The sequence below is a fragment of the Salmo salar genome, chromosome ssa06, assembly GCF_905237065.1.
Source record: "Salmo salar chromosome ssa06, Ssal_v3.1, whole genome shotgun sequence".
NCBI classification, from domain to species: Eukaryota; Metazoa; Chordata; class Actinopteri; order Salmoniformes; family Salmonidae; genus Salmo; species Salmo salar.
The window spans coordinates 6,565,253-6,580,000 of NC_059447.1; the positions used below are offsets into that span (position 1 = coordinate 6,565,253).

Genomic DNA, 14,748 nt, shown 5'->3' on the forward strand with positions numbered 1-14,748 from the left:
ATCTGATTCATTATGATCTAAGATGAGGTCCTCCTTTCCATGTAATCTGATTCATTATGATCTAAGATCAGGTCCTCCTTTCCATGTAATCTGATTCATTATGATCTAAAATCAGGTCCTCCTCTCCATGTAATCTGATTCATTATGATCTAGGATCAGGTCCCCCTCTCCATGTAATCTGATTCATTATGATCTAGGATCAGGTCCCTCCTCTCCATGTAATCTGATTCATTATGATCTAAGATCAGGTCCTCCTTTCCATGTAATCTGATTCATTATGATCTAAGATCAGGTCCTCCTCTCCATGTAATCTGATTCATTATGATCTAAGATCAGGTTCCTCCTCTCCATGTAATCTGATTCATTATGATCTGAAAGGCTAAACTGATTATACGTAGATCAGCACTTCTTCTCTGAGATGATTTGTGAATACAGGCCCAGGACATTGGCATGGCAGGACACCTCTAAAACAGCTGAATAGTGATAGAGTGGGTGGTTGAAGACTGGTAAAGATATTGGCTAGCCTTCCCTGTAGCTCAGTTGGTAGAGCAACACAGGGTTTTGGTGTTTGCAATGCCAGGGTTGTGGGTTTGATTCCCACGGGGGGCCAGCACAGAAGAAAAAAATGTATGAAATGAAATGAATGAAATGTATGCATTCACTACTGTAAGTCGCTCTGGATAAGAGTGTCTGCTAAATTACTAAAATGTAAATGTCTTAGTTAGAGAGTATCCTGTATCATGCATTAAGCAGGTGTTGGCTAGCTAGCACTCTGGCAGTGGGCTAAACCTACCTAGCTAACACTCTGACAGTGGGCTAAACCTACCTAGCTAACACTCTGACAGTGGGCTAAACCTACCTAGCTAGCACTCTGGCAGTGGGCTACACCTACCTACAGCTAACACTCTGGCAGTGGGCTACATCTACCTAGCTAACACTCTGACAGTGGGCTACACCTACCTAGCTAACACTCTGGCAGTGGGCTACACCTACCTAGCTAACACTCTGGCAGTGGGCTACACCTACCTACATCTACCTAGCTAACACCCTGACAGTGGGCTACACCTACAGCTAACACTCTGGCAGTGGGCTACATCTACCTAGCTAGCACTCTGACAGTGGGCTACATCTACCTAGGTAGCACTCTGACAGTGGGCTACATCTACCTAGGTAGCACTCTGACAGTAGGCTACACCTACCTAGCTAACACTCTGACAGTGGGCTACACCTACCTAGCTAACACTCTGACAGTGGGCTACATCTACCTAGCTGGAAACTATCTCTATCCCTCAGCTCTGGTCAGGTAAGCTGCTTTACTGACCCAATGATCTTACCGCAGGCCTGGTCTAGTACTTAAGAACTACTGCAGCTACATCCTTCCTGCCTTACTCCATAGCAGGATTCTGAGTCATTATATATATATATATATATATATATATATATATATATATATTTATACTGCTTAAAAAAATAAAGGGAACACTTAAACAACACAATGTAACTCCAAGTCAATCACACTTATGTGAAATCAAACTGTCCACTTAGGAAGCAACACTGATTGACAATAAATTTCACATGCTGTTGTGCAAATGGAATAGACAACAGGTGGAAATTATAGGCAATTAGCAAGACACCCCCAATAAAGGAGTGGTTCTGCAGGTGGTGACCACAGACCACTTCTCAGTTCCTATGCTTCCTGGCTGATGTTTTGGTCACTTTTGAATGCTGGCGGTGCTTTCACTCTAGTGGTAGCATGAGACGGAGTCTACAACCCACACAAGTGGCTCAGGTAGTGCAGCTCATCCAGGATGGCACATCAATGCAAGCTGTGGCAAGAAGGTTTGCTGTGTCTGTCAGCGTTGTGTCCAGAGCATGGAGGCGCTACCAGGAGACAGGCCAGTACATCAGGAGACGTGGAGGAGGCCGTAGGAGGGCAACAACCCAGCAGCAGGACCGCTACCTCCGCCTTTGTGCAAGGAGGAGCAGGAGGAGCACTGCCAGAGCCCTGCAAAATGCCACAAATGTGCATGTGTCTGCTCAAACGGTCAGAAACAGACTCCATGAGGGTGGTATGAGGGCCCGACATCCACAGGTGGGGGTTGTGCTTACAGCCCAACACCGTGCAGGACGTTTGGCATTTGCCAGAGAACACCAAGATTGGCAAATTCGCCTCTGGCGCCCTGTGCTCCTCACAGATGAAAGCAGGTTCACACTGAGCACATGTGACAGACGTGACAGAGTCTGGAGACACCGTGGAGAACGTTCTGCTGCCTGCAACATCCTCCAGCATGACCGGTTTGGCGGTGGGTCAGTCATGGTGTGGGTGGCATTTATTCCTCCATGTGCTCGCCAGAGGTAGCCTGACTGCCATTAGGTACCGAGATGAGATCCTCAGACCCTTTGTGAGACCATATGCTGGTGCGGTTGGCCCTGGGTTCCTCCTAATGCAAGACAATGCTAGACCTCATGTGGCTGGAGTGTGTCAGCAGTTCCTGCAAGAGGAGGGCATTGATGCTATGGACTGGCCCGCCCGTTCCCCAGACCTGAATCCAATTGAGCACATCTGGGACATCATGTCTCGCTCCATCCACCAACGCCACGTTGCACCACAGACTGTCCAGGAGTTGGCGGATGCTTTAGTCCAGGTCTGGGAGGAGATCCCTCAGGAGACCATCCGCCACCTCATCAGGAGCATGCCCAGGCGTTGTAGGGAGGTCATACAGGCACGTGGAGGCCACACACACTACTGAGCCTCATTTTGACTTGTTTTAAGGACATTACATCAAAGTTGGATCAGCCTGTAGTGTGGTTTTCCACTTTAATTTTGAGTGTGACTCCAAATCCAGACCTCCATGGGTTGATAAATTGGATTTCCATTGATTATTTTTGTGTGATTTTGTTGTCAGCACATTCAACTATGTAAAGAAAAAAGTATTTAATAAGATTATTTCATTCATTCAGATCTAGGATGTGTTATTTTAGTGTTCCCTTTATTTTTTTGAGCAGTATATATATATATATACGGAATATATATGACAATTACGTTCTATGTTTGTTTAATGTATAAATACATGCTAGTTTCTCCTCATGTCTGGTGACTCTGGACTTCTGAACGTGTACTGAGACACATGGTTTCACTGTGAGAGGAACATGGTAACATGGAGGTGAGCTTCCCACACAGACAGGAGACAGATTCCCACAGACACACACACACACACACACACACACACACACACACACACACACACACACACACACACACACACACACACACACACACACACACACACACACACACACACACACACACACACACACACACACACACACTTGACCATGTTTAGACTTGTTCTAAATGGAATGGGTCTTTATGGGAACTCATCATAGCAGAGTCTAACTGTAGTGTTTTCTTCTCTTCCACGGGAGGTTAATGGTAGCCACATAAAGCTGTTAAGCAGACAGATACTAGAAACAGAGGAAGTGATGTTTAGCAGGTTCATGTTCATGGAAGCTCCTATAAAAAGACACAGACATGTCCTTTTCTTCACCTGACTGTTTAACATTGTGCTAGCTCGCCTGGGGATTGTGTGTTTGTGGGTGTGGGTGTGTGTGTGTGTGTGTGTGTGTGTGTGTGTGTGTGTGTGTGTGTGTGTGTGTGTGTGTGTGTGTGTGTGTGAGTGAGTGAGTGAGTGAGTGAGTGAGTGAGTGAGTGAGTGAGTGAGTGAGTGAGTGAGTGAGTGAGTGAGTGAGTGAGTGAGTGAGTGAGTGAGTACAAAACGTACAAAATCAGCAGGGGATCAAATACTTTTTTCCGTCACTGTATATACACACACACACACACACACACACACACACACACACACACACACACACACACACACACACACACACACACACACACACACACACACACACACACACACAATCCCCAGGCGAGCTAGCACAATGTTAAACACACACCCACACACTCAGAAGCATGTGCGCACGCACACACACCACAGTGGAACTAACACAAGGTTAACATTGCTAGTCCATAATATTCCATTGTGCAGCAGCAGCCCTCCTGGTTCTGAACATGGCTGGTGGAGAGACCAGGGAGGTCAGCCAGAGTAGAACTGATGAAATACAAACTGGGATTTTCATAGGTCATGTTTAAAGTGTGCACAAACAGGAAGTAGGAAAGAAGAGTACCGTGGTGACTCAACGACTACATGGTTAGACTGTACACTACAGGAACCAGCATCATTCTAGAGAGAACACAACCACCTCCACACACACCTCCATAACGAAACACTGAAACACGGGAGGGAAGCAGCAACAGTAACTGCAGAACTGAAGTCAGTTGGTAGTTTAGCCACTTGACCTTTGGCCCACTTTGGTCACAACACTACTTACACAAACTTGGCCTTTTAGGCTAACTTTGTCGTCTGATATCAACGCTGCTCCACTATCCTGACTGGAGCTAAAGACCATTCACTCTACTCACCGTACATCCAGCCTGTCCAAGACAGAGCGGCCATTGGGGCCTAAGATTGGTCTAGCCGTCTAAGCTGCTGCTTCCAGAACACACATACTGCTGCAGAATGGGTTGGATCCTGGCCCACTGCTATTACAACACACTCTACCTGGCCCACTGCTATTACAACACACTCTACCTGGCCCACTGCTATTACAACACACTCTGCCTGGCCCACTGCTATTACAACACACTCTGCCTGGCCCACTGCTATTACAACTCACTCTACCTGGCCCACTGCTATTACAACACACTCTACCTGGCCCACTGCTATTACAACACACTCTGCCTGGCCCACTGCTATTACAACTCACTCTACCTGGCCCACTGCTATTACAACACACTCTACCTGGCCCACTGCTATTACAACACACTCTACTTGGCCCACTGCTATTACAACACACCCTACCTGGCCCACTGCTATTACAACACACTCTACCTGGCCCACTGCTATTACAACACACTCTACCTGGCCCACTGCTATTACAACACACTCTACCTGGCCCACTGCTATTACAACCCACTCTACCTGGCCCACTGCTATTACAACACACTCTACCTGGCCCACTGCTATTACAACACACTCTACCTGGCCCACTGCTATTACAACACACTCTACCTGGCCCACTGCTATTACAACACACTCTACCTGGCCCACTGCTATTACAACACACTCTACCTGGCCCACTGCAATTACAACACACTCTACCTGGCCCACTGCTATTACAACACACTCTACCTGGCCCACTGCAATTACAACACACTCTACCTGGCTCAGACATCAGCCTCCAGACACAATGATCTTGGGGCGGCATAGTGGGGGTGACAGGTAGCCTAGTGGGGGTGGCAGGTAGTCTAGTGGGGGCGGCAGGTAGCATAGTGGGGGGCGGCAGGTAGCCTAGTGGGGGCGGCAGGTAGCATAGTGGGGGCGGCAGGTAGCATAGTGGGGGCGGCAGGTAGCCTAGTGAGGTGCGACAGGTAGTCTAGTGGGGGGCGGCAGGTAGCATAGTGGGGGCGGCAGGTAGTCTAGTGGGGGCGGCAGGTAGCCTAGTGGGGGGCGACAGGTAGCCTAGTGGGGGTGGCAGGTAGTCTAGTGGGGGGCGGCAGGTAGCATAGTGGGGGCGGCAGGTAGCCTAGAGGGGGCGGCAGGTAGCCTAGTGGGGGCGGCAGGTAGCATAGTGGGGGCGGCAGGTAGCATAGTGGGGGTGGCAGGTAGCATAGAGGGGGGCGGCAGGTAGCCTAGTGGGGGCGGCAGGTAGCCTAGAGGGGGGCGACAGGTAGCCTAGATGGGGGCGGCAGGTAGCATAGTGGGGGGTGGCAGGTAGCCTAGTGGGGGGCGGCAGGTAGCCTAGTGGGGGGTGGCAGGTAGTATAGTGGGGGGCGGCAGGTAGCATAGTGGGGGCGGCAGGTAGCCTAGTGGGGGTGGCAGGTAGCCTAGTGGGGGGTGGCAGGTAGCATAGTGGGGGGCGGCAGGTAGCATAGTGGGGGGCGGCAGGTAGCCTAGTGGGGGTGGCAGGTAGCCTAGTGGGGGGCGGCAGGTAGCATAGTGGGGGGCGGCAGGTAGCCTAGTGGGGGGCGGCAGGTAGCCTAGAGGGGGGCGGCAGGTAGCCTAGTGGGGGGCCCAGGAGTAGGCTGGTTAACACACCTGAAGATAAACCATACAGAACCCCCCCTCCCCCCGTGGCCCTAAGGCCAGGTTTAGTAGTCCTTAACTAAAGGCAGGTGGGGGGCAGGTAGCCTAGTGGTTAGAGCGTTGGGCCAGTAACTGAAAGGTTGCTAGATTGAATCCCCGAGCTGACAAAGTAAAAATCTGTCATTCTGCCCCTTAAAAGAATTTGTTCTTAAATGACTTGCCTAGTTAAATAAAGGTAAAATACAAATAAAATATATTCACTGGCTCTGTCTCAACACTGGAGGGGTCATACATTTTCTCTCTCTCTCTCTGTGTGTCTCTGTGTGTGTAAGAATGTGTGATTTACGCCTTCATAATTAACTACCACTGAGTTATATACTATAACCCTCTACCTGGTAGGTTAATTAACTACCACTGAGTTATATACTATAACCCTCTACCTGGTAGGTTAATTAACTACCACTGAGTTATATACTATAACCCTCTACCTGGTAGGTTAATTAACTACCACTGAGTTATATACTATAACCCTCTACCTGGTAGGTTAATTAACTACCACTGTGTTATATACTATAACCCTCTACCTGGTAGGTTAATTAACTACCACTGAGTTATATAATTATAACACTCTACCTGGTAGGATAATTAACTACCACTGAGTTATATACTATAACCCTCTACCTGGTAGGATATTTAACTACCACTGAGTTATATACTATAACCCTCTACCTGGTAGGATATTTAACTACCACTGAGTTATATACTATAACCCTCTACCTGGTAGGTTAATTAACTACCTGGGGCCTCTCCTCAGCTGGTTCTACCTGGGGCCTTTCCTGGTTCTACCTGGGCCTCTCCTCAGCTGGTTCTACCTGGGGCCTCTCCTCAGCTGGTTCTACCTGGGCCTCTCCTGGTTCTACCTGGTCCTCTCCTCAGCTGGTTCTACCTGGGCCTCTCCTGGTTCTACCTGGGCCTCTCCTCAGCTGGTTCTACCTGGGGCCTCTCCTCAGCTGGTTCTACCTGGGCCTCTCCTCAGCTGGTTCTACCTGGGCCTCTCCTCAGCTGGTTCTACCTGGGCCTCTCCTCAGCTGGTTCTACCTGGGCCTCTCCTCAGCTGGTTCTACCTGGGCCTCTCCTCAGCTGGTTCTACCTGGGCCTCTCCTCAGCTGGTTCTACCTGGGGCCTCTCCTCAGCTGGTTCTACCTGGGCCTCTCCTCAGCTGGTTCTACCTGGGCCTCTCCTCAGCTGGTTCTACCTGGGCCTCTCCTCAGCTGGTTCTACCTGGGCCTCTCCTGGTTCTACCTGGGCCTCTCCTCAGCTGGTTCTACCTGGGCCTCTCCTCAGCTGGTTCTACCTGGGCCTCTCCTGGTTCTACCTGGGCCTCTCCTCAGCTGGTTCTACCTGGGCCTCTCCTCAGCTGGTTCTACCTGGGCCTCTCCTGGTTCTACCTGGGCATACTATGGTCTCTCCTCAGCTGGTTCTACCTGTGCATACCGGGCTCTCTCCTCAGCTGGTTCCTCTGACTGGTGATTATGTATTAGGGTCACAGTGACCTGTTACACACACATCCTCTCTCTCAATTCAATTTAATTTAAGGGATGTATTGCCATGGGAAACACATGTTAACATTGCCAAAGCAAGTGAAATAGATAATAAACAAAAGAGAAATAAACAATACAAATAAACAGTAAACATTACACTCACAGAAGTTCCAAAGGAATAAAAACATTTCAAATGTCATATTAAGTATATATACAGTGTTGTAACGATGTGCAAATAGTTAAAGTACAAAAGGGAAAATAAATAAACATAAATATGGCTTGTTTTTACGATGGTGTTTGTTCTTCACTTGTGGCAACAGGTCTTTTCTTGTGGCAACAGGTCTCTCTCTCTCTGTCACTCTCCCTGCCTCTCTCTCTCGCTGTCTCCCTCTCATTCTCTCTCCCTTTCTCTCTCTATCTGTCTGTCTGTCTCTCTCTCTCACACTCTTTCTTTCTATCTGTCCCTCTCTCACACACACTCTCCCTGCCTCTCTCTCTCACTCTCTTTCTCTCTCCCTCTCTGTCTCTCTCACTCGCTCTCTTTTTTTTCTCTCTCTCCCTTCTAGAATGCATTAGAATGACAAACACACAGTCTGTCAGTATGATTGATCTGTCCCTGTGTGATTCTCTCCCCTCTGAGGATCTGGGAGAACTCCAAGGCAAACAGACAGAGTAGAGAGTAGAGTGTAAATGTGTGTGTGTGTGTGTGTGTGTTTGTACATGACTAGACAGGACATTTAATGATATAGTTGTAGGCCAAGCCAGTGTTTAGAACTGAAACATTACATCTACCATCCAGGACATGAGCCTGTATAGCAGAACACATTATAGTGGGTGTATGTGTGTGTTTGTGTGTTTTTGTGTATATATCTGGTGTGCATATATTTGGTGTGTGTGTGTGTGTGTGTGTGTGTGTGTGTGTGTGTGTGTGTGTGTGTGTGTGTGTGTGTGTGTGTGTGTGTGTGTGTGTGTGTGTGTGTGTGTGTGTGTGTGTGTGTGTGTGTGTGTGTGTGTGTATATACAGTGAGGGGAAAAAAGTATTTGATCCCCTGCTGATTTTTTACGTTTGCCCACTGACAAAGAAATGATCAGTCTATAATTTTAATGGTAGGTTTATTTGAACAGTGAGAGACAGAATAACAACAACAAAAATCCAGAAAAACGCTTGTCAAAAATGTTATAAAATGATTTGCATTTTAATGAGGGAAATAAGTATTTGACCCCTCTGCAAAACATGACTTAGTACTTGGTGGCAAAACCCTTGTTGGCAATCACAGAGGGATTTTGTCCCACTCCTCTTTGCAGATCTTCTCCAAGTCATTAAGGTTTTGAGGCTGACGTTTGGCAACTCGAACCTTCAGCTCCCACCACAGATTTTCTATGGGATTAAGCTCTGGAGACTGACTAGGCCACTCCAGGACCTTAATGTACTTCTTCTTAAGCCACTCCTTTGTTGCCTTGGCCATGTGTTTTAGGTCATTGTCATGCTGGAATACCCATCCACGACCAATTTTCAATGCCCTGGCTGAGGGAAGGAGGTTCTCACCCAAGATTTGACGGTACATGGCCCCGTCCATCGTCCCTTTGATGCGGTGAAGTTGTCCTGTCCCCTTAGCAGAAAAACACCCCCAAAGCATAATGTTTCCACCTCCATGTTTGACGGTGGGGATGGTGTTCTTGGGGTCATAGGCAGCATTCCTCCTCCTCCAAACACGGTGAGTTGAGTTGATGCCAAAGAGCTCCATTTTGGTCTCATCTGACCACAACACTTTCACCCAGTTGTCCTCTGAATCATTCAGATGTTCATTGGCAAACTTCAGACGGGCATGTATATGTGCTTTCTTGAGCAGGGGGACCTTGCGGGCACTGCAGGATTTCAGTCCTTCATGGCGTAGTGTGTTACCAATTGTTTTCTTGGTGACTATGGTCCCAGCTGCCTTGAGATCATTTACAAGATCCTCCCGTGTAGTTCTGGGCTGATTCCTCACCGTTCTCATGATCATTGCAACTCCACGAGGTGAGATCTTGCATGGAGCCCCAGGCCGAGGGAGATTGACAGTTCTTTTGTGTTTCTTCCATTTGCGAATAATCGCACCAACTGTTGTCACCTTCTCACAAAGCTGCTTGGCGATGGTCTTATAGCCCATTCCAGCCTTGTGTAGGTCTACAATCTTGTCCCTGACATCCTTGGAGAGCTCTTTGGTCTTGGCCATGGTGGAGAGTTTGGAATCTGATTGATTGATTGCTTCTGTGGACAGGTGTCTTTTATACAGGTAACAAACTGAGATTAGGAGCACTCCCTTTAAGAGTGTGCTCCTAATCTCAGCTCGTTACCTGTATAAAAGACACCTGGGAGCCAGAAATCTTTCTGATTGAAAGGGGGTCAAATACTTATTTCCCTCATTAAAATGCAAATCAATTAATAACATTTTTTACATGCGTTTTTCTGGATTGTTTTGTTGTTATTCTGTCTCTCACTGTTCAAATAAACCTACCATTAAAATTATAGACTGATCATTTCTTTGTCAGTGGGCAAATGTACAAAATCAGCAGGGGATCAAATACTTTTTTTCCCTCACTGTATCTGTTGTGTGTCTGTGTGTGTATATATCTGGTGTGTGTGTGTGTGTGTGTGTGTGTGTGTGTGTGTGTGTGTGTGTGTGTGTGTGTGTGTGTGTGTGTGTGTGTGTGTGTGTGTGTGTGTGTGTGTGCTCACCATGGCTGACGGACTGCAGTTTGACAGTCTTGGAGATCTTCTCTTCGTAGTTAGGGCTGCAGGACTTGCGGCTGACTTTAGACTTGAACAGAGTGTTGACCAGGGTAGACTTCCCTAGTCCACTCTGACCTGTAGGATAAAGACAGGACAGAGATACACTGTTTAGTGTTGATCAGGGTGTATGTGTGACCTCACCTTTTACATTTTTATTTAACTAGGCAAGTCAGTTAAGAACAAATTCTTATTTACAATGACGGCCTACCGGGGAACAGTGGGTTAACTGCCTTGTTCAGGGGCAGAACAAAAGATGTTTATCTTGTCAGCTCGGGGATTCGATCCAGTAAACTTTTGGTTACTGGCCAAACACTCTAACCACTAGGCTACCTGCCGCTCAGCTGACCTGAGATCAGCTTTTCTTTAACACTGATTCAATTTGAAGGAATTATCCACCTCATCAGAACACTGATTCTATTTGAGGGAATTATCCACCTCATCATAACACTGATTCTATGTCCCACTCCTCTTTGCAGATCTTCTCCTTTCTTGACCTTTTAACCTGTTGGGTCTAGGGGGCAGCATTTGCACGTCTGGATAAAAAAAATTTACCCGATTTAATCTGGTTACTAATCCTACCCAGTAACTACAATATGCATATACTTATTATATATGGATAGAAAACACTCTAAAGTTTCCAAAACTGTTTGAATGGTGTCTGTGAGTATAACAGAACTCATTTGGCAGGCAAAACCCTGAGACATTTTCTGACAGGAAGTGGATACCTGATGTGTTGTATTGACTTTAAACCTATCCCATTGAAAAACACAGGGGTTTAGGAATATTTTGGCACTTCCTATTGCTTCCACTAGATGTCACCAGCCTTTACAAAGTGTTTTGAGTCTTCTGGAGGGAGATCTGACCGAACAAGAGCCATGGAACGATGATGGCCCATTAGACACCTTGCGCGCGAGTTGATGTTGGGTACCCTCGTTCCAATACGTTATAAAAGAGTATGCATTCGTCCACCTTGAATATTATTCATGTTCTGGTTAAAAAAGGCCCTAATGATTTATGCTATACAACGTTTGACATGTTTGAACGAACGGAAATATATTTTTTCCCCTCGTTCATGACGAGAAGTCCGGCTGGCTTACATCATGTGCTAACGAGACGGAGATTTTTGGACATAAATGATGAGCTTTTTTGAACAAAACTACATTCGTTATGGACCTGTGATACCTGGAAGTGACATCTGATGAAGAGAATCAAAGGTAATGGATTATTTACATAGTATTTTCGATTTTAGATCTCCCCAACATGACGTCTAGTCTGTATCGCAACGCGTATTTTTCTGGGCGCAGTGCTCAGATTATTGCAAAGTGTGATTTCCCAGTAAGGTTATTTTTTAAATCTGGCAAGTTGATTGCGTTCAAAAGATGTAAATCTATAATTCTTTAAATGACAATATAATATTTTACCAATGTTTTCTAATTTTAATTATTTAATTTGTGACGCTGACTTGACTGCCGGTTATTGGAGGGAAACGATTTCCTCAACATCAATGCCATAGTAAAACGCTGTTTTTGGATATAAATATCAACTTGATAGAACTAAAAATGCATGCATTGTCTAACATAATGTCCTAGGAGTGTCATCTGATGGAGATTGTAAAAGGTTAGTGCATCATTTTAGCTGGTTTTATGGTTTTGGTGACCCTGTCTTTGACTTGACAAAACATTACACACAACTCTTGTAAATGTACTGTCCTAACATACTCTAAATTTATGCTTTCGCCGTAAAACCTTTTTGAAATCGTAAAACGTGGTTAGATTAAGGAGATGTTTATCTTTCAAATGGTGTAACATAGTTGTATTTTTGAAAAATTTGAATTTTGACATTTATTTGGATTCAAATTTGCCGCTCTTGAAATGCACCTGCTGTTGATGGAGTGCACCACGGGTGGCACGCTAGCGTCCCACCTAGCCCCAAGAGGTTAATGACGTCAGACCGAGGCTCTGCATCTGTCCTCGTGCTCCTAGATCTTAGTGCCGCTTTTGATACCATCGATCACCACATTCTTTTGGAGAGATTGGAAACCCAAATTGGTCTACATGGACAAGTTCTGGCCTGGTTTAGATCTTATCTGTCGGAAAGATATCAGTTTGTCTCTGTGAATGGTTTGTCCTCTGACAAATCAATTGTAAATTTCGGTGTTCCTCAAGGTTTCGTTTTAGGACCACTATTGTTTTCACTATATATTTTACCTCTTGGGGATGTCATTCGAAAACATAATGTTACATTTCACTGCTATGCGGACGACACACAGCTGTACATTTCAATGAAACATGGTGAAGCCCCAAAATTGCCCTCGCTAGAAGCCTGTGTTTCAGACATAAAGAAGTGGATGGCTGCAAACTTTCTACTTTTAAACTCGGACAAAACAGAGATGCTTGTTCTAGGTCCCAAGAAACAAAGAGATCTTCTGTTGAATCTGACAATTAATCTGGATGGTTGTACAGTCGTCTCAAATAAAACTGTGAAGGACCTCGGCGTTACTCTGGACCCTGATCTCTCTTTTGAAGAACATATCAAGACTGTTTCAAGGACAGCTTTTTTCCATCTACGTAACATTGCAAAAATCAGAAACTTTCTGTCCAAAAATGATGCAGAAAAATTAATCCATGCTTTTGTTACTTCTAGGCTGGACTACTGCAATGCTCTACTTTCCGGCTACCCGGATAAAGCACTAAATAAACTTCAGTTAGTGCTAAATATGGCTGCTAGAATCCTGACTAGAACCCAAAAATTGGATCATATTACTCCAGTGCTAGCCTCCCTACACTGGCTTCCTGTTAAGGCAAGGGCTGATTTCAAGGTTTTACTGCTAACCTACAAAGCATTACATGGGCTTGCTCCTACCTATCTTTCCGATTTGGTCCTGCCGTACATACCTACACGTACGCTACGGTCACAAGACTCAGGCCTCCTAATTGTCCCTAGAATTTCTAAGCAAACGGCTGGAGGTAGGGCTTTCTCCTATAGAGCTCCATTTTTATGGAATGGTCTGCCTACCAAAGTGAGAGACGCAGACTCAGTCTCAACCTTTAAGTCTTTACTGAAGACTTATCTCTTCAGTAGGTCCTATGATTAAGTATAGTCTGGCCCAGGAGTGTGAAGGTGAACGGAAAGGCTGGAGCAACGAACCGCCCTTGCTGTCTCTGCCTTGCCGGTTCCCCTCTTTCCACTGGGATTCTCTGCCTCTAACCCTTTTACAGGGGCTGAGTCACTGGCTTACTGGTGTTCTTCCATGCCGTCCATGGGAGGGGTGCGTCACTTCAGTGGGTTGAGTCACTGACGTGGTCTTCCTATCTGGGTTGGCGCCCCCCCTTGGGTTGTGCCATGGCGGAGATCGTTGTGGGCTATACTCGGCCTTGTCTTAGGACGGTAAGTTGGTGGTTGGAGACATCCCTCTAGTAGTGTGGGGGCTGTGCTTTGGCAAAGTGGGTGGGGTTATATCCTGCCTGTTTGGCCCTGTCCGGGGGTATCATCGGATGGGGACACAGTGTCTTCTGATCCCTCCTGTCTCAGCCTCCAGTATTTATGCTGCAGTAGTTTATGTGTCGGGGGCTAGGGTCAGTCTGTTACATCTGGAGTATTTCTCTTGTCTTATCCGGTGTCCTGTGTGAATTTAAATATGCTCTCTCTAATTCTCTCTTTCTGTCTTTCTCTCGGAGGACCTGAGCCCTAGGACCATGCCTCAGGACTACCTGGTATGATGACTCCTTGCTGTCCCCAGTCCACCTGGCCGTGCTGCTGCTCCAGTTTCAACTGTTCTGCCTGCGGCTATGGAACCCTGACCTGTTCACCGGACGTGCTTGTTGCACCCTCGACAACTACTATGATTATTATTATTTGACCATGCTGGTCATTTATGAACATTTTAACATTTTAACATCTTGACCATGTTCTGTTATAATATCCACCCTGCACAGCCAGAAGAGGACTGGCCACCCCTCATAGCCTGGTTCCTCTCTAGGTTTCTTCCTAGGTTTTTGGCCTTTCTAGGGAGTTTTTCCTAGGGAGTTTTTCCTAGCCACCGTGCTTCTTTCACATGCTTTGCTTGCTGTTTGGGGTTTTAGGCTGGGTTTCTGTACAGCACTTTGAGATATCAGCTGATGTATGAAGGGCTATATAAATACATTTGATTTGATTTGATTCTCCAAGTCATTAAGGTTTCGAGGCTGACGTTTGGCAACTCGAACCTTCAGCTCCCACCACAGATTTTCTATGGGATTAAGCTCTGGAGACTGACATATGCCACTCCAGGACCTTAATGTACTTCTAA

General features: G+C 46.4%; 1 protein-coding gene across 5 annotated transcripts in view; it reads right to left on the bottom strand.

The window, feature by feature from the left end:
- LOC106593249 (neuronal-specific septin-3) overlaps positions 1-14,748 on the bottom strand; it is a 116,207-nt gene that overhangs the window by 25,970 nt on the left and 75,489 nt on the right. For all 5 annotated transcript variants that reach the window (XR_006770111.1, XM_045719672.1, XM_045719673.1 and 2 more), the window contains one exon: positions 10,407-10,535. Coding sequence is in view for 4 of the 5 variants with exons in the window: in XM_045719672.1 (XP_045575628.1) it covers positions 10,407-10,535 (129 nt within the window). In the remaining variant the exon portion in view is untranslated. The remainder of the gene's footprint in view (positions 1-10,406; positions 10,536-14,748) is intronic.